This window comes from Zea mays, chromosome 5 (genome assembly GCF_902167145.1).
Source record: "Zea mays cultivar B73 chromosome 5, Zm-B73-REFERENCE-NAM-5.0, whole genome shotgun sequence".
Taxonomy (NCBI): domain Eukaryota; kingdom Viridiplantae; phylum Streptophyta; class Magnoliopsida; order Poales; family Poaceae; genus Zea; species Zea mays.
Window position 1 is genome coordinate 181370652 of NC_050100.1, and position 19499 is coordinate 181390150.

A 19499-nucleotide genomic window follows, 5' to 3' on the forward strand; every position below is an offset into this window, starting at 1 on the left:
TTAAAACATGGTTCGCTCAAGACTCACAAGCCGAGCCGCTTAAGGGCCTTTTTGGGACATCTCCATGGTGCTCTGACTCCTAGTCAACCAGCGCCCGACAACGCACGTGCACAGCAGACAAACAAAGGCAGTGGCTCTGGCTCCATGTGTTGCGTGAATCGCGCTTTCACAAGAATAGCTCCCTCCAAATAACCGCACGAGCGTGACTCCGTAGAAAGAGCTAGAGCAATATGAAAGAGTTGGAGCCGGAGTGTTTTAGAGCCCTTTAAGGTTTTGTTCGTTTGTGTCGGATTGCACCCAGAATCGTTCCAGCTAATCAAAGTTTATATAAATTAGAGAAGCAATCCGGTTAGGAATCGTTCCGATCCATCAATCCGACATAAACGAACAAGGTCTAAAGAGCCCTAAGCTGGAGCCAGCTTGAGTCTGTTTCTCTTCTTCTCTCGGCTGGCCGCGCCGCTGTCCCTGTCCATCCAACGCCCCTCCGCTTTCTGCGGTCTATGTAGGGCTGGTCCAGAAGGACTGCCGCTAGCGGTTGTATTCGTCGGAACATCGCTGAGTCCTCCGACGCGCTCCTGGCGCTGCTCTGAGAACTGGATATGCTGGGCCTAGCACCCCTCCGCTCTGCGCCTCTTCCTATCCGCGCCTCCGCCACCGCCTGCGGCCGAAATACCTCGGTAAAGCCCTGCGCCTCCTCGTTCTCCAGTCCTCCCTCGCTCCCTTCCTCCTCCCGTCCCCTTCTTTTTTCATCTCAAGTGAAATGATGTATTGTTTTCTCCCTCGGACGGGCAGCAGCAGCTCGCCAATGGCTGCCAACTCTCTCTTCTCGCGCCAGAGGCGGCCGAAGGTGACACGGCGCTGCCGGAGAACATGCACAAGTGGAGGATGGTCATCGCCTACGATGGAACAAAGTTCAAAGGTTTGATTTGATTCCTGATATAACATCTAAGATTAATTATATACAATGGTTTACCATAATACACCCTTCGTCTCAAATCAGAGGCCATTTTAGGTTTTTTTTTTCTAAGTTAAATTTCTCTAGTTTTCGCCCAGGCCTATAGAAAAATACACCAACATTTAAAACATCAGATTATCTGTATTAATCATGGAATGTAATTTGATAGTGTATTTATTGTACATGTTAATATGCTTTTGTATAAATTTGGTCAATGCTAGATTTATATTTAGAAGAAAACTAAAATGACCTACAACTTGGAATGGATCCAGTGTTAAATAGGGTCACGGTGACAGCCATGAGTGAAGCCAGTTTTTTTTCCTGCCAGCAGCTTAAGTTCACCAGTGTCTAGTGTCTACGTACATGTGCTCTCTGACCCATGCTAGATTTATTACCCTCCTCTTTGCAACCATGATGATAGCTCTAGTGACGGCAACCATGACAGCAGCCCCTCCTCACTCATTGACATGTGGGTCCGATGGCTGAGCATTGAGAAGTAGGCTGTAGAGAAGCTGGAGTGCCAAACGTAACTTTTCATCTAGCCAGATTTTTCAACAAGCTGCTTATGCGGACAACTGGTTTACTGGCAAGATGCACTTACTGATTCATGGTGTTGGTGCCTTATCTTAGCATATTAAGGTTGTCCGCAGCAGATCCTGTAAAATAGAGATTTGCACTATAGATTACACTGAGAGTGAAGTTTAAAATAGGGGATAAGATAGGGGATGAGATAGAATAGTTGCTGCAGACAGACTAAGGCCTTTGTTGTGATAATTTTCTTACATGGTACTACCTGGACTTGAAGAGTGAAGAGTAGAGAAAGTGTTAGGCTTCAACACTTCATCTTAACCTTTGTACATGTGATGTGCTGAACTGTAGATGAAGATATTGTATGTCACACTCGGATTTAAGGGCAAATCCAGATGCGTTTTATATGTGCACCAGGAACAAGATCCACACATATAATGACTCGGTGTATAGAGACGAATGTCATCAACTTTATTACAGAACAAAAATGTCTTACAAAATAACTAATAATGAATTAAATCGAACTAAGATAATATCTCCACGGTGCATAGTTGACTGGGAGACGACGGTTTAGATCTCTCCGAACTCATCGTGGCATCCTTCATGCTTCTCATCCTGCAGTACCTGTTCTTGACCTGGTGTGATTATAGCAAAGGAGAGCTCACATACGTTAATCGCCCAACAAGTGTGGTGAATAATGTGCATGAGCTCACCTACGGTGGGGCTCATGTATAGTGTAAAGCTTACCAAGGAAAATAGTTAAGGCTGAGCATCTTTTAAAAAGATTGGTCAAAATTTTATTAGCAGTTACTAAGTATAAATAGATACCAACCCAATTAAATAACAGAGCATAGATGAATAATAGAATCCCACAATGCAATGCCCATCCTCACTCATGTCCGTGAGCACGATTGATATACTAGTTTTACACTCTGCATAGGTTGTACCCTTTACCCGTCTAGCCAGGGTTTGCAAGGCCCTTAGACCAGCGCGGAGGATGTGGGTGGAGGAGCCGTCGAAGAGGCAACCATGTCGGCCCACGTGGGAGCAGTGAGGGTGAAGCCCAGCGGGGGTCGACGAGGGCGCTGCTGCGCGGGTGAGAGGGTTCCGGGGAGAGGTCCGAGGCCGGCGATAAAGGGGGGGTCATCTCCTGCAAGTGTGCTGTGCCCAGGGGTGTTGTGTTCGCACCGGGGGTGAGCCAGAGGGCGCCGGAGGTGGGGAAACCGAGCAGCGCAGCCTGAGAGGTAGCGCTGGCGGTCTGCCGTCCAAGCAGGCTTGCTGCGGTGGCAGCGGCGATGCCTGGGGCCGCGCCCACGGGTGGGGCGAGGAGGTGGCCCGTGCTGGCGGCTAGGTCAGCGGCGTGGGGCAGGGACACGCCGACCAGATCTGCGGTGGCGGCCAGGGAGCCTGCCAGGCCTGGGCCTGACTCGGTGGAGGCGGCTAGGACTGCGGCAACAACCGCGTTGGCTGAGGCGATGACTGCAGGGGAGAGGGGAGGGGCACCGATCGTCGGAGCCATGAAGGGTGTTCGACGCGGGTGGAGGAGCCTGGGGAAGGGGGCCGCAGCGGGGAGCACCTGCAGCAGGGTGAGGCCGACGGCGGCTGGTCAGAGCAGAAGTGGGGCTGCGGCAGGGAGAGGCCGACGGCGGCCGACGACTAGGGTAGAGGGCCTGGCAGCGAAGAGAGGGGTAGCAGCTGGTGGTCGGCGGCTGCTGGGAGGGAGAGGGTGGGAAGGAGAAAAAAACTGGCTCTATACCATGTGGGAAACCTTGGCCCTAACACGGGGTTGGGTGATGTATTAATAGACCAAGTTAGTTGGATCTGGCCCATTACACAGTGATGAGATTGTAATTACATGGGGTAAACCTCAAACCCTAAACGGGTACTCTAACGAGAATAAATCAAGAAACTATTCAGCACACCCTTGTTAGTCGTGTGTTTGTGCGATAGGTGTGAACAATGATTCTAATTAGATTGTGGCTTCCAGCTATTGCTCCTCATCCAGGAGTGGCCCATTTCTCTAAATGGTCGTGCAAAGCAATCAAGGGGTTTGATAAAGATGAGAAAGGGGCTGAATTCTTTGATTATCCTGGACGCCTGGCAAATCTGGAAGCATCACAATGTATGTGTTTTTGAAGGATCTTCTCCTAATGTCCAAGAGGTTTTACATGCAGTGACAACTGACAATTGAAGGTTTTTTATTGTGTATGGAACTATGGATGGAGCCTCTGCTCTTCAAGAACTGTTCCTTCAGTTGTTAATCACATAAGCCTCTGTGTGTTTCCTTGGCCCTGGTCATGTAGTCGTTAGTCATGGTAATTCTTGTACTGTTGGTGTTTGTGGTGTCTTGGAGCCTCTCTACCCTGTACTAGGAGTGGACTCTTGTCCCTCTGATGTAACTTTTTTCTTCTCAATGAAATGACACACGGTTCTCCTGTATTGTTCAAGAAAAAAAATAGTCCACGCCTAATAGGTGGATTTGATTTAAGTTACAACATACTCAAACTGAGTAAAATTGAATTCCAATTAAGTAATTAATCCAGGCCTCAAATTTGGATTTGATTTAGGTTTATCTTCATGTTATCAAACTTTGTGCAAAATTCTTTGTCAGCTATCACAATTAGATGCGATATGATTAGTTATCATCGTCCAATGACTCTAGAACTCCTATTTAAGTTTTTAGTCTTTTGATGTATCTATGTGCATGCATAGGTCCTCGAAAAGAAAAATTGTCAATTTAGTATGGATGTCAACTACACGTCAGCTCGATTAGGCTCGGCATGTTACCTGATGATTGAATTACTTCTGAATAAAAAATAAGATGGTCCATGATCATTAATCAGAATTTTTCGAATTTGAACAATGCTAGTTCTAAAGCTGTTAGCTTGATAGCCACCCCTTATACTTTAGCTACCAACCAGTATTTAATTAGTTAATACTGCTTCACCTTTCGCATGCACATCCCTTAGGTTTCACGAGTAGTGTAATTTTGCAGCCTAACATGATTCTCACCATTATATCTCAGGTTGGCAGTATCAACCATCAATTCCAACAATACAATATTTTCTAGAGGATGCGCTGATATGCATCACTAAGCTGGATCGGAAGAAACTATGCTTAGTCGGTGCAGGCAGGACTGATACAGGTGTTCATGCATGGGGTCAGGTTTAATAAACATACTGCATAACTGTATACTGAAGCTTAAATTGATATCTATCATCTGGTTTGCGTATCCTGCACTGTTAAATGTCAATATTATGTTTTATATGAAATACTGGGGGATTACATACAATATTTGTTGTTTTCAGGTGGCACATTTTACTACACCCTTCAGTTACAGTTGCCTCAGTAGTATTCATTCTGCAATGAATGGACTCCTTCCTCCTGAGATTCGAGTCAGGGAAATTAGTGCAGCACGTCCTGAATTCCATGCTCGCTCATCCACAAAGAGCAAAGTCTATCGCTACAAGATCTATAATGAAGCAATCATGGATCCCTTTCATAATCACTATGCTTATCATAGTGCTTATAAACTTAATCCCCATGCCATGCAGGAGGCTGCAAATTATTTTGTTGGAATCCATGACTTCACGTCTTTTGCTAATGCTGCACATAATGACGGTGAGCGCAGGCCCACAAAGAAGATAACACGTTTTGATGTTACTGAAATGGTAATTGATTTCCAAACCAAAATGTTTTTATTACTTCTTTTTTCACACTGGGTGTGCTGTTCAGTATTGGTTTTATACTTTTATCTTTACACATTGGCCAGCTTCCATTTGGTGTTCGTTGAGGTTGACATGGTATTTCTTTTTTGTTCGTATACTCTACAGGGTGCTGTCTTACAGCTCGAGGTTGAAGGCACCGGTTTTCTGTACAGACAAGTGAGGAACATGGTAAGTTTAACGTAGTGTGTAACAGTGTAAATGCCTGTTTCAAATTTAGCTTCTTTCTGATTTACATATTTGTACCTTAACATTTGTGCTGAGTCCTCCATTTTCCTAAATCATAATATGTACTCCAACATTTATTTATCTTAGGTGCATGGGAAAAAATTCTGAACTCATTTATGGCAACCTTGTTTGTCTTTCAGAGGTCTTTGAACTTAGTATGTTGTGTCATTTAGATCCTCAAACTCTCAAAACTGGAAAATGGATGCTGGAACTTGGATCCTAAACCGTCCAAAACCGGGTTTGCTCAAACCAGATGTCAACATGGCGTGTCACGTTAAAGTAACTTGGGTCTCCAAAGTGGCATGCTATGCCACTTGAGTCTCCGAATTTAGCATGTTGTGTCACTTAGGTTCTCGAACTTTCATTAGTGTGCTCCAACGTGGCACGCAAAGTCGGCATCCGGTTTGAAGAAACCCGGTTTTGGACGGTTTTGCACGGGCCGACCAAGTTACAGAACCCGTTTTCCTAGTTTTTTGAGTTTAGGGACTAAAGTGACACAGGGTGTTAAGTTCGAGGACCGCCACTGCATTTTACTCTTTTATTTTCCCTACACCTAATAGTTGAAATTTGAAATCAATTGTGGAATCACCTTCGTACCTCTGCATTGGTAGTCATAATGTAAGTGGAAAACTAGTTATATCTCCATCTATTTCAATATTGGCCAATAAGCCTTCAGCCTTTTATAGAAATGGAAATTGGCTATCATACATGGTCAACAAGTTATGAAAATTAGAATCCCATTACTTTGAAGGTCAGTTGGAAACATGCCACTCAAAATTTTGAAAAATTGTAAACTAGTTCATTTCCATGCCACTCCATGGCATCAAAATGAACTAGCCGTCCAATTTTGTAAAAACTGAGTGTTATGTATACAATTAATCCTTATTTTTAGCTTCTCTACTACTCCCTCAGTTCTAAACTATAAGTTGTTTGGCTTTTTAGGTAGTACCAAAAAATCCAAAACAACTAATAGTTTGGAATGGAAAAGGAAGCTACATGGACTTAAATATAATAGCCTGAACTTAGCAAATTCTAGTTACTCTACCAGTGAGCACAATAGGCATCAACGGTATTGGGACGACATGGCAGAATAAAGTATGATGTATTGGATGACGCAGGTTGCTTTGCTGCTTCAAGTCGGAAAGGAAGCACTTCCTCCTGATATCGTTCCAGCGATCATTGCGGCCAGGGACCGCAAAGAACTGGCGAAGGTGGCCTTGTCAGCACCACCACATGGATTGTATCTCATGTCGGTTAACTATGACGAGGAAATCCTGAAGCCTCCTGAAGGTTCCCCTCCAATTTCGTTTGGCAGAACTCATCATCTTAGTAAGTGCAAACTTACGTTGTATTAATTTGTTACAGATGAATTGTCTTCCAGAAATGTATCATCTTTTAGTTTCCGTTGCCTCCTAGGATTTTCTTGGTTCAGAACTGTCAACCGTGGGCTCTCATGGCCTGCTAGTTTCTGCTAACGGACCAAAGTACTCTTTTGTACTGTCTGAGGTAATTGTTTATTCGGCTGGACAGGCTCCGTTTTACTGAACTAGTTGCCCTCTCATGCGTTGTTGTCGTCACAGAAGCTGAAAATGATGAACGCAATAAGTGCTCCATGCAAGAACATACGACTTGTCTGGTTCGATGTAATGTAACGGTATAGGATTCCTTCGGGTATCAAATAACGTTACATGTGTTTGTTATGGGTTCTATTGAAATTACATACATTGAAATCGAATACCGCCGTATAGAAAACTCAAACACTCCAACTCTAGCCGGAATCAATCGTTCGGGTCGTGCGATTCAGCTGAAAGCTCTCCTCCTCGGACGCTAGTGTCGCGCCGCCACCCAGGCCTCCCTCCTCGGATGCTAGCAGCGGGCGCCAAGTCTTCGCTGCCGTCTAGGTAACAAATCTCCCAAATCTAGAACTAGTGGACTGCGCGATAGACTGCTTGTCGGAGTTCTAGATCCAGTTCATCGGAGTTCTAGATCCAGTTCGTGGGAGTTCTAGATCCAGTGGCAAGGGTGACTCAGCCCGTGCTCCCCTTCCCAACCACATACCGCATCCTAGCAGGATCCCTCGCCAAGAATGGTAGCTCTCGATCTGCCGCCACCGGCGTGAGACGGGCGACCGTCAGGGCCTTGGCCCTGATCTCATGCTCCAGCCACCTAACATGGTAGCTCTCGATCTGTCGCTTCAGCGCGGCGTTCTCCTCCTTCTCCCGCAGCCGCGCCTCGGCCTCCGCCGCCTTTCTCTCCAGCTCCTCCACCATCGAGGGCGAGACGACACCCTCCGTCGCTGCTGTCGTCACGTCTTCCTGCGCCATCGGTCATAAGGCATTGTAATAAGCCTCGAGTAGCCACGCGTGTTCCTCAAAATAGCCAATGATGATGCCCGATGCTCGATGCTGATAATGTTTGATGCGAGAGAAGGGGAGAAGTGAATCGTAGGACGGAACCTCGACAATTTATTTATCTTCATATTTAAACTTTACTTTTGTGTCTATGTTGCAGAATAATATCTTTTTATCCTAAATTATAATTCGTTGACCTCCAGATTTATCCTCAAGAACTCGACGAAGGAATATGGCATTTAGGGGTATCTTGAGTTCTCTCCTTGTCACGTACTATTATGTTTGGTTGCTCATGGGATTAGCATATAGAAGAAAATGTCTGAGTTAGAAAGAAGGTTAAGAAATAGAGAGTGTAGGATGGAGAATTTAAATGAACTCATTCGTGAGAGTGATAGAAAATGTATTAGTGAGCTTCGTATGGTTAGAAGAACTTTCTTTATTTTGTGTGAGATGCTTAGAGATGTTGGTGGGCTAAAGGCCACACACAATATGACCCTAGAGGAGATAGTGGTTTATTTTTTGTATACGTTGGCTCATCATTTGAAGAACCGAACAATTGGAAGGTTTTTCTTTCGAAGCGGCGAGACGGTTAGTAGGCAGCTCAACTTATGCCTTCTAACTGTTCTAAAGTTGCAACATTTGCTTCTTAAGACTCCTGACCCAATTCCAGATAATAGCACAGATAATACTTGGAAAAACTTTAAGGTAAATACATAAAACTTTAAGGTTTTTCTTCAACTATAAATAGATGCATTGAAGTGATATTTCTTTTATGACATATTTGTAGAATTGTTTGGGTGCATTAGACGGAACCGCTATCAAGGTAGCTGTGCCAACACATCTAAAAGGAAGATATAGGTCGAGGAAAGCGGACATTGTGACAAATGTATTGGGTGTTTGTGCACCCGATATGCAATTCATCTATATGCTGCCTGGTTGGGAGGGTTCAGCGCATGACGGTCGTGTGCTGCGTGATGCTATCTTGAGGCCAAATGGATTGTGTATCCCTCAAGGTGAGTTTTATTTCAATAACTTCTATTTGGTTTGTTAGTATAGTGTTTTAAGTGTGGATATTAACTTGAAAATATCCTTTTAGGTTGTTATTATCTTGTTGACGCGGGTTATACAAACGCCAATGGATTTCTAGCACCTTATCGAGGTCAGCGGTACCATTTGGGTGGTTGGACAGTGCAAAATCCACCACATAGTGACGAGAAGTATTTCAATATGTGTCATGCTCGAGCAAGAAATATCATAGAGGGGGCTTTTGGAAGGCTTAAAGGGCGATGGGCAATTCTTAGATCCCCTTCATATTTTCCTATAAAGACGCAATGCCGTATAATAATGGCATGTGCCCTTTTGCACAATCTAATTTTGCAAAAAATGTCTAGAGACCCTATGGAAAGTGAGGAACAATCGGTGGTAGATTCTGAAATGCCCGAGGGAGAAGTTGGAGAACCAGAATTCATTATGGGTATCTCCACAACAAATGAGTGGAGTACTTTTCGAGACACTCTTGCACAGGGGATGTATAATGCTTATAGGGCTTCTCATTGATTATTTTTCATGGTACTTTTGATGCTTAAGTACTTTTCATGGTTGTATTACTATTTTTGACTATATATGTGTTTCTAACTTGTCACCATTTGTATACAGAATGGACATTTCGGAGGGCTCTATTGCTGTTCGTGGTAGGGGAAAAACAAAAGGAAGTGGATCCCCGTTGAAGATGATGAACTGATCAAAGCATTGGTTGATGTTTCTTTAGATCCGAGGTGGAGTGATGGGAGTTTCAAGCATGGTTACACTTCAGTACTTGAAGCTCGCCTCGCTGAAAAGCTACCTGATTCAAGAATTTCTGCAACTCCTCATATCGATTCAAGGTTAAGATACTTCAAGACAAAGTATTCTGCTTTGGAGCAGATGTTGAACAAGAGTGGGTTCACATGGGATCCGACCAAGAAGATGATTCAGTGCGAGAAACAACAATATGAGACACATTGCAAGGTACTTTTCTGTTGCTGACTTAGTAAACAACAATACAATACATATTGCATGCTGCTCCGTTTATGTAAACTGGGTGCTTATATGAAATAGAATGATCTGAGTTGGCTGTTCCAGTATTGAGCAAGTGAATCATATATTGCATCATCATTATATTGTGGGTTTCATATGCAAATTTCCTGGTGTGGAATGTTGGCACCCTGTCGAGTAAAAGCTTCATTATAATCAGCGTGGCACCCTGCTGCGTTTTTATGCTGGCACCCTGCTGCTCCATTTATGTCAAAACTGGGCGATTATCTAAAATAAAAGCTTCATTATAATCTTGTATATTCTTTAATTAGCAGAAACGTGCATATAGTATATAATTAAATAAATAAATAATTACAGGGTTTTGGCATAGGTTGAATGGTATAGAGTTGTTTCTGAAAATATACAGTAAGATAAAATTTGTAGATACTTGAAACAGTTATACTTTTCTATTGTACAATTATACTTTTCTATGTACAATTATAATTGTATAGTTATAATTTTTCTAGTATCTGCTGGTGATAACTGTACAATTATAATTGTACAATTATTTTTCTAGTATCGTATATATAATTAATCTATCTGTTGGTGATGATGTGCCTTTGTTTTTTCACAGAATAATCCAGATGCAAAAGGGTTGTATGGAGTCTCCTTTCCTTACTATGATGAACTCTCAATGGTATATTCCAAGGACATGGCCACAGGTGAAGGTGCGGAAGACATGACAGATGCTGTTAAAAACTTGGAAGAAGAGTTAGTTTGTGTAAATGCTAATGATGAAGAGGTTGGAGAGGACATGACATTTGTAGAGACACCGAGGCATTTTGTTGACTCAACATCATCTAGCTCCAAGAAACGGAAGAAAGAGTGGAAAGGAATGAAGACCGCATCAAGTGACCCGCTTCTTGACGTGTTCAATGAAGTGAGTGGTGATCTGAAGGTTGCCACCATGTCAATTGGAAAAATGGCGCAAGCTATGGATCGTGAGGCATCCAACAAAGAGAAGGCAAGGGATGAGGATCCACAACAAAAGCTAAGAGAGAAGGCGATCAATGAGGTCTGAAGACTTGAATTTACTAGCTCAGAAGTTATCAAAGCAGCTGATGTGTTTGTCAGGATGCCAGATCAAATGGGGATGTTGTTTGCACTTCCAGAACCACTGAGGAGGGAATACATTGTCGACATGCTACGTGGTAACTAGAATTTTGTTTGTAGAAATGTACATGGCTAGTTTTTATATTGGTTTAATTCGCTAATTGTTTAATTTTTGCTAGATGAAGCAGCAAGGAGAGAGAGAGAGAGAGAGGTCAAAGTGAAGGTGAAGGTGCTAGTCTTGCTGTGGAATGATGGAGCTTTGGAAGTTGCTGTTGGTTGAGTTGGTCTCAAACTTTTTAGCTTTAGTGTTCTTCATATGTTGCTGTTGAGTGATGGTAAAAACTAAAACTTTATGATGTTGAATGTTCATGAATGGTATTGAATGTGGCATTGTATCTGTCGGCAGCTTTCAATGTGGTTTGCTGAATGTTAGCTCTAAATGTGGTAAAAACTAAATTTTTATGAGTTTTGAATGTTGTTGAATGTTCGCGAAGGGAATGATGGTAAATACTGAATTTTTATGCTTACAAATAATGTTGAATGATTTCTTATATTAAAAGTGTATTGGAATCAAAAATTGTTACAAAACTCACATTCTTAATTTCATTATGTTACATTGGTTTCCAAAACAAACAGTGTATTGGAATCAAAACGTATTACAAAACTCAACCAAACAAAGCATGTAATGGTATTCATTGATTTGGAATCCACCGCTTTTTAACTTCCATTGCACCCATGGTAAACCAAACACCACCATAGTGTTTTGGGAACACTAGCAAAAATGTTGTTCGTAATGCCTGAAATTAGTATTAATGAGAGGTTTTATGCCATTTTAAGACGTGACAGTGACACTAATAGAAACCAGAGTTCACCATACCGTTTTGAGTTCAAATACCCCCTCGGCCGGCCGGTTTTGGTTTTTCGTCGAAAAAACCGCTAAAAACGGGAAACCCGACTGGTTTGATATTTTTACCTCAAGGAATTCAAAAAACGGTTTTTCGACAAAAATCGGTGGTAAACCGAAACCGCCCAAGGAATCGTAAAGTTTCATCGAGGTACCGGTTTTCGAAGGTTTTTTGATTTTTTTGCCCGATTTGTATTTCAAATTCAAATAAAACGGTTTTCAGAGATATCTCGGTAGGAAACCAGTATTTGGTTTTCGGAGATATCTCGGTAGGAAATCGGTATTTTTCGTTGTTTTTAATAAAAATGTTGATTAGTTTTAAAAATAAAATTGAGATATACCGGGAAAATATGTAGTCTTTTATCATAATTTTTCTGATTTTTATAGTTTTTTCAATTTTTTGAATTTGAAATTAATTAAAAAAAAACTGGGTCGGAAACCGTTTCTAGGCCCGCCAACCATGATAGAAACAGAATGAAATAGGCTCTCCCAACATGGAAAGGAGTCAAAGAGTTAGAATAGGAAACCCTAACCCTAAGAAGGGTTGGAAGATGAATATATAACCTGAGTTAGATGGGCCAAGCCCATTACAATGGGGGCAAAATAGTAAATACACATGGAGAGTACCAAAACCCTAATAGGTACTCTAACACCTCCCGCAGTCGCAACTCTATCCTGTACAGATGTTGAGACTGGACCGGAAGTCTAGGAATACAATGGACGACAGTCCCTTGGTGAAGATGTCGACGAACTGCAATGTTGTGGGACGCTGAGGACCCGAACGTCACCTGCAGCGACACGCTCCTGGATGAAGTGCAGGTCGATCTCCACATGCTTCATGCGCTGATGTTGCACGAGATTGGTGGAGAGGTAGACGGCGCTGACGTTGTCGCACTAGACGAGGGTGGCGTGCTGAAGGGGGCTGTGGAGCTCGTGGAGGAGCTGGCGCATCCATGAGGCCTCGGCCACGCCATTGGCCACAACGTGGTACTCGGCCTCCGCGCTAGAGCGGGAGATGACGGGATGCCGCTTGGCAGCCTAGGAGACGAGGTTGGCGCCTAAGAACACGGCATAGCCGGAGGTGGACCGGCTCGTGTCGGGGCAGCCGACCCAGTCAGCGTCCGTGTAGACCACAAGTTCCGACGTCGAGGATGGGCGGAGGAGGAGGCCATAGTTGAGGGAGCCGTGGAGGTTGCGCAGGATCCACTTGAGAGCAGTGAGATGGGGCTCCCGTGGAGTGTGCATATGGAGGCACACCTGCTAGATGGCGTAGGCGATGTCGGGGCGGGAGAAGGTGAGGTAGTGGAGCACGTCTATCAGGCTCTGGTAAGATGTCGCATCAGCGACCAGGGGCCCGTCGTCCTCTGAGAGCTTCGCCTGAGTGTCAACAGGCGTGGAACAGGGCTTACAATCGGACATGCCAACCCGCTCCAGAATGTCGATGGCGTACTAGCGTTGGTGCAGGAAGAGACCCTAGGGCCGGCGTTCGGCAGTGATGCCGAGGAAGTAATGGAGAGGCCCCAGGTCCTTCATCGCAAACTCCCGCTGAAGGGCGATGATCGTGCGTTGTAGGAGATCGGCGGTGGAGGCCTTGAGCACAATGTCGTCGACGTAGAGGAGGTAGGCAGTGTCCTTGCCCCGCCGATAGATGAATAGTGATGTATCTAACTTGTCCTCGACGAAGCCGATGGAGGCCATGTGGGTGGCGAAGCGGCTATACCAGGCATGTGGCGCCTACTTGAGGCCGTAGAGGGAGCGGTTCAGCCGGTAGACCAGGTCCGGGTGAGCAGCGTCGAGGAAGCCGGTGGGCTGGCTGCAATAGACAGTATCTGTCAGAGTGCCATGGAGGAAGGTGTTCTTGACATCGAGTTGATGGATCACCCAATTCTGGGAGAGGGCGAGGGAGAGGACGACACGAATGGTGGCGAACTTGACGACGGGGCTGAAGGTCTCATCGTAGTCCACTCGGGGGCGCTGGGTGAAGCCTCGAAGGGCCTAGCGGGCCTTGTAGCGGTCGAGGGAGCCATCCGAAGTTAGCTTGTGGCGGAAGAGCCACTTGTCGGTGACCACATTAGTGCCAGGAGGGACACGGCACTAGGTCCCAGGTGTGGTTGGCCAGCAGGGTCACGTACTCCTCCTCCATGGCCCGACGCTAGTGTGGGTCAGCGAGGGCAGAGCGAATGGAGGAGGGCACTGGGGAGGCGTCCGGTGGAGTAGCGGTCGTATCAGCGGCCCGAGTCAGCCAGTCGACGGGCCGAAGAATGCCGGCAACACGGTGAGTCACCATGGGGTGAGTGTGCCCGGAGTCACGGTGAATGGCAACCGGGTGGTACACCGACGGCTCAGAGGCCATGGGTGTGGCCGACCCGCGGCGATGATAGACAACGATGGGTTCGGCGAATCAGGTTGCGCATGTCGAGGGGCCTGGGTCGGTGGGCACCGAGGGAGGAGCGCTCCCGCGGCGGTGGTAGATGATGGCGGGGTCAGCGAAACGGGTCCCGCTTGTCGACGGGCCCAAAGTCGTCGGGGCCGCACGCGGTATAGGCGGGGTCGACGGGGCCGCACGTGGCACGGGCGGGGTGTACGTGGCTGCATATGGCGCAGGCGGGGTCGACGGGGCCGCACATGGCACAGACAAGGTCGACAGGGTTGTGCGTGGCGTAGGTGGGGTCGCGCGTGGCACAGGCGTGGTCGACGTAGCCGCGCATGGCGCAAGCAAGGTCGACGGGGCCGCGCGTGGCATAGGCAGGGTCGACGGGGCCGTACGTGGCATAGGCAGACGTGCGAGCGGGGGCGTCGAGGCCACATGTGGATGGACGGGATCGACGGGGCCGCGCGAGGTGCAGGCAAGGGTGCGAGGCGAGGTGCCTGGGAAGGATGGGTACTCGGATTAGACTCAAGGAGGGAGTCGAGATCGGTGGGTGGGGAGGAGCTAGAAAGGGAAAACACATCTTCGTCAAAAACGATGTGATGGGAGATGTTGATGCGATGGGAGGTGAGGTCAAGATAGCGATACCCCTTGTGGTCAGGAGAGTAGCCAAGGAAGTGGCAGGAAGTGGAGCGTGGAGACAACTTATGGGGAGCAGTAGCGGAATTGTTAGGGTAGCAGGCACATCCGAACACACGGAGGTGGTCGTAGGAGGGGGTTGTGCCGTACAGGGCGAAGTAGGGGGTGCGGTAGCTCACCGCCTTTTATGGGAGGTAGTTGAGAAGGTGGGTGGCTGTGTGCAGGGATTCTCCCAGTAGCTTGCTGGGAGAGATGCCTAGAAGAGAAGGAAACAGATCATGTTGGTGGTGGTGCGAATCATGCGCTCTGCCCGGTCGTTCTAGGCGAAGGTGTAGGGGCACAAGAGACGCAACTAAACGCCGTGGGTGAGGAAGAAAGAGTGGGAAGCGTGGTTGTCGAACTCGCGGCCATTATCACACTGGAGGGCACGGATCGAGCGACAGAACTGGGTGGAGACCCAGGCAAAAAAGTGGGTGAGGGTGGTGAATGTGTTGGACTTCAGCCGAAGGGGGAAGTCCAAAGAAAGTGAGAGAAGTCGTCCAGAATGACCAGATAGTATTTGTAACCAGAGAGGCTGAGGATAGGAGAGGTCCAGAGATCACAATGTAGAAGGTCAAAGGGCTGAGCAGCCCTAGACGTGGAGGTGGAAAAGGGAATATGAGAGTGACAACCGAATTGACAGGCATGACAGAGGCGCTCAGAGGAGCCCCGGGAATAGGAGATATCTGAGTGGCTGGAAAGTTGAGACATCACGTTAGGTCCAGGGTGTCCGAGACGACGATGCCAGACGGCGGAGGTGGTGGTAGTAGCGAGGGCATGGGGGGAAGCTACGCTGGTGAGGCTAGTGGAGGGCAAGTGAAGAGAGTAGAGAGGGCCGGAGCTGTCATAGCGAGCGATCACGACACGCGAGGGAAGGTGGCGTATGGTGAGCCCCCAGGGATCGAACTCCATCGAACAATGGTTGTCACTAGTGAAGTGACGAACTGAGAGAAGGGGATGAGTCAGACCAGGAGCAACAAGGGTGTCGTTAAGGTGGAATGGTCCCAGAAGAACCGATGCACCGATTAAGGTGACCGGGAGAGTGGAACCATTGCCCACGACGATAGAGTGAGGGTGTGAGGGATGTGGAAGATGGGAGTGAGATAACGAGCTAATAGTAGGAGTAGTGTGGAAGGAGGCGCCAGAGTCGACCACCCAATCGGCGGGGGGAGGTGGCGACGGCAAAGGTACGATGTGAGCGGAGAGGGCCAAAGAAGGTGCCCCGATAGAGGCACTAGGAAGGGGGGAGATGACACGGGCTCGACCGCTAGGGAGGCGATCACAACACGTGGGAAGACAAGCGGTCCAGGCACGTGACGGCCCACCTGAGGGTGGAGCTCGACGCAGTCCCGGAGAATAGGGTTCCAGGCTGGATCGAAGGACACGAACATGCCCCGGATGAGCTGGTCGTCGTGGAGGAGGGCACGCACAACCACGAGAGCAGCGGGCGAGGTTAAGCTCATGTATGGCGGGGGTGATGCCATGGAACCAGTGAGGGTGGAGACAACACTGGTAGGAGTAACGCAACTGCACGAGTAGCGAGGAGTGATGGCGAGGGGACGACTGCTTGGAGGGCCGTCAAGAAGGGCACGCGCAGCCGCCGGGATTGGGTCGGGCGGCGCGGCTGGGAGCTAGGGCCGACGATGCCCGACAGCAGGGAACGACTGCTGAGGGGAGCGCCCACGGTGCCATGACTGGGAGCAGGGGCCGACAGTGCCCGACGGCTGGGGACCAGCGGCCGACAGGAACAAGGGGAGGAGGCCGATTGTAGCGCCAGCACAAGGAGAAACGGCGGCGTTGGTAGAGGATGGAGAAGGACACTGCGGCTGGGCAGTGGAGGAGGTCGAAGATGTGCGCTGAGCGGGGGAGCACAGGCAGGGCTCGCCGGCGAGCGGGGAAAAGCACCGCGCCGCTGCCGGTGACGGGCGCCGCGGATGGGGGCACCGTCGGCGAGCGCAGCAGATGGGGGCCCCAGTGATGGGCGCGCCAGATGGGGGCACAACACGGCCGCGACGAGGCGAGGCACCGAGGCCGGGTCAAGACGGCGCGGGCCCAGCCGGGGGAGGAGAGGAGGTGGCGGTCGGAGCAGTAGCAGCAGGCGGCAGAGAAATCTGGCGCGGGAGGCCCTGGCAGCTGGACGGCCGGCGCGACGCCCAGGGAGGAGGGGGAGCACGGCCGCCGAGGGGAGGGCCCCGGTGGCAGAGGTGAGGAGGGGGGATCACGGCACCGAGGGGAGGACGCCGGCAGCTGAGGTGGCGGCGGCTGGCGGCAGGGAGGGAAGAGAGAAAAAAACTAAACCTAGCTCTGGTACCAAGTTAGAATAGGAAACCCTAACCCTAACAAGGGTTGGGAGATGAATATATAGCCTAAGTTAGATGGGCCAAGCCCATTACAATAGGGGCAAAACAGTAAATACACATGGGGAGTACCGAAACACTAATAGGTACTCTAACATAAAGGACTCGCGGCGGAGGTGTGGGCGCTTGAGATGTTTGTGTCTCGCTCAACGTAGCATAAGGTTGAAGCACTCAATCATATGACCTGTGTACCCTGGCCAGAGAAGCAAACAACCAAACAAATAGGACTGCGACTACGAGCTTGTCACCGAGGAACCTAGCTCGACAAGTGCGAGCTAGGCCGAGCTGAACCAATCATGCTCGAGATTTGTAATGTGCTTGTGCACCGCCAGCAGCGTGATAATAGGAAATTTTACATTATAAAATTTAAGAATTGAATCGAATTAGGATCATATTCTATTTTTATTTATTTTTGAACTAAAATTTATTTATGGTCCACACTAAGCACCAGTGAGGTAGAGTTTGGTCCGGCGAATGTTGAACCCGTTGGGCTACATGTTTGTTTGCTTTTTGGGCCCTAAATATTAGGTGCCATGTACTGTTAGGATGGGAGGCCATGTGCCAAAACACAACCCTAGATATTAGGGTCTCTGTTAGGGCTAGATTAGAAGCTCGATATCTTGCTCGGTTTGGCTCGTTAGTGACTTGATCAACTCATTTATATTTTTATGAACTAAGCTAACATTTTACCTTATGCAGCTAACAAGCCAGCTCGAGAGTTGGCTCGAACAAGCTCATGAGCCTCATAAGGTAAAATTATTATTGTCTTACACTTTATATTTGGTTGATGAGTAGTCCAGACCCTATAAACCTGAGATTATTATGACTTCATTACTTTATTTTTTAATGAATGTATGTATACTCATGGATATACTATGTATGCGTGGAGTATGGACCATATATGTATGGTGTAATAGTATAGTATATTATTACACTTGTATATATGGTATCACATTTTTTTATTTAAGGCTATTGGATGTGTTACTTTTATATTATTACTATTATAAATCCAAATATTATATTTTGCGTATTTTTTATGCATGGACAACCATGAACATGAAGCGGTCTTCAATATTATATGAATTCGAGTTTGAGCCTATGTCCAAGTTTGAGTTGAAACTAGGGTCGAAGTAGCAGTCGAGTTTGAGGTGGAGTTGATGTTATAGGATCTGATTGACCCAAAATCACCTAGGTGGAGATTGAATATCTAGTATCTTGATCATGTAGCACTGATATTGCTACAGGATTTGGAGTGATCCCGATCCTGAAGAAAGAAACACCTTCGGCAGATCCTCTCAAAAGCAGTGCCGAAGCTATCACCCATAAAGCTTCGGCATAGTGACATGTCTCAAGACGAAGGAGTGAACCGACTTAAAGATGAAATGACCAATAGACCCATGATAGTTTGTGTCGTGATTGTAATCGATTGTAAAGGGCATAAATATAATTCCACACCGGCTGCGCCCTGTGCCTATAAATAGATGAACAGTACCCCCGTACTGTTCACGGAATATTGTAATCACTTGTACGCTACACTTGGATTATTGCCTTCTATCAAGACGAAGGTACAAATGTTATTAAATGTTATGTTTTAATATTTAAGTTTGTATAATAAAATATATGAATAAGTTTATGTGTTTTGATATATTATTCCTTCATGTTTTATATTTTATATTTCATCTTTCATTATTTCACAACTCTAATCACGAAGGTATGACCTTCGTGATTTATGCTCATGACCCTGTCCGAAGTTCATTATACCCTTAGGGAGATAATGCTTCAATGGACGAAGGGCATTAACATTTAACATTTTATGTTGCCTTGTTCTTAATTCGAAGCATCTGAGAACAAGTCCCCAACATTGGTGCCCACCTTCGGTGAACTCACTTCCACTTTTTGAGCTGATGGCTTCGTTCAACAACCAAGCTGAAGCTGCTTCGGTTACGAAGCTGATGCTCCCGATAACAGGCGGTTCATGCTCGGAGCTGGCCAACAAGAAGCAGAAGAAGGAGGCTCAGAGAAGGGTACAACATGTCGGGGTGCAGGACCCTTCATCAAGTCGAAATGGTCCCACATCCCAATTACCTTCTCCTAGGAGGACCTTCAGCTCAAGGATTACCCTCACAATGATGCTATGGTCATTTCTTGTGTCATCAAGGGATTTCTGGTCCACAATGTTCTGGTTGATACAGGCAGTGCAGTGGATATTATATTTGCCAAGGACTTTAGACAGATGCAAGAGCCAGAGGATAAGATTCATGATGCTACACACCCTCTTT

At 47.0% G+C, this 19499-nt stretch overlaps 1 protein-coding gene and 1 pseudogene across 14 annotated transcripts; both read left to right on the plus strand.

Moving 5' to 3' along the window:
* The first annotated feature begins 404 nt into the window (after positions 1 to 404).
* On the plus strand, positions 405 to 6982 carry LOC100217116 (pseudouridylate synthase). Of its 13 annotated transcripts, none has more exons than XM_008683094.4 (7): positions 405 to 677; positions 793 to 919; positions 3471 to 3605; positions 4509 to 4648; positions 4792 to 5154; positions 5317 to 5379; positions 6555 to 6982. In XM_008683094.4, the coding sequence occupies exons 1-7, from the start codon at positions 600 to 602 to the stop codon at positions 6789 to 6791; spliced, it is 1143 nt and encodes a 380-aa protein (XP_008681316.1). In that variant the 5' UTR covers positions 405 to 599; the 3' UTR covers positions 6792 to 6982. The 13 variants fall into 13 exon arrangements, with proteins under 13 accessions (XP_008681316.1, XP_020408712.1, XP_020408714.1 ...); XM_020553123.3 differs by having other exon boundaries at positions 799 to 919; XM_020553122.3 differs by having other exon boundaries at positions 454 to 677; positions 796 to 919.
* A 2608-nt stretch (positions 6983 to 9590) lies between these two features.
* On the plus strand, positions 9591 to 11350 carry LOC103627346 (uncharacterized; annotated as a pseudogene). The gene is made up of 3 exons (NR_161241.1): positions 9591 to 9794; positions 10435 to 11011; positions 11093 to 11350. The product of NR_161241.1 is annotated as an uncharacterized protein (transcript).
* Positions 11351 to 19499: the final 8149 nt, after the last annotated feature.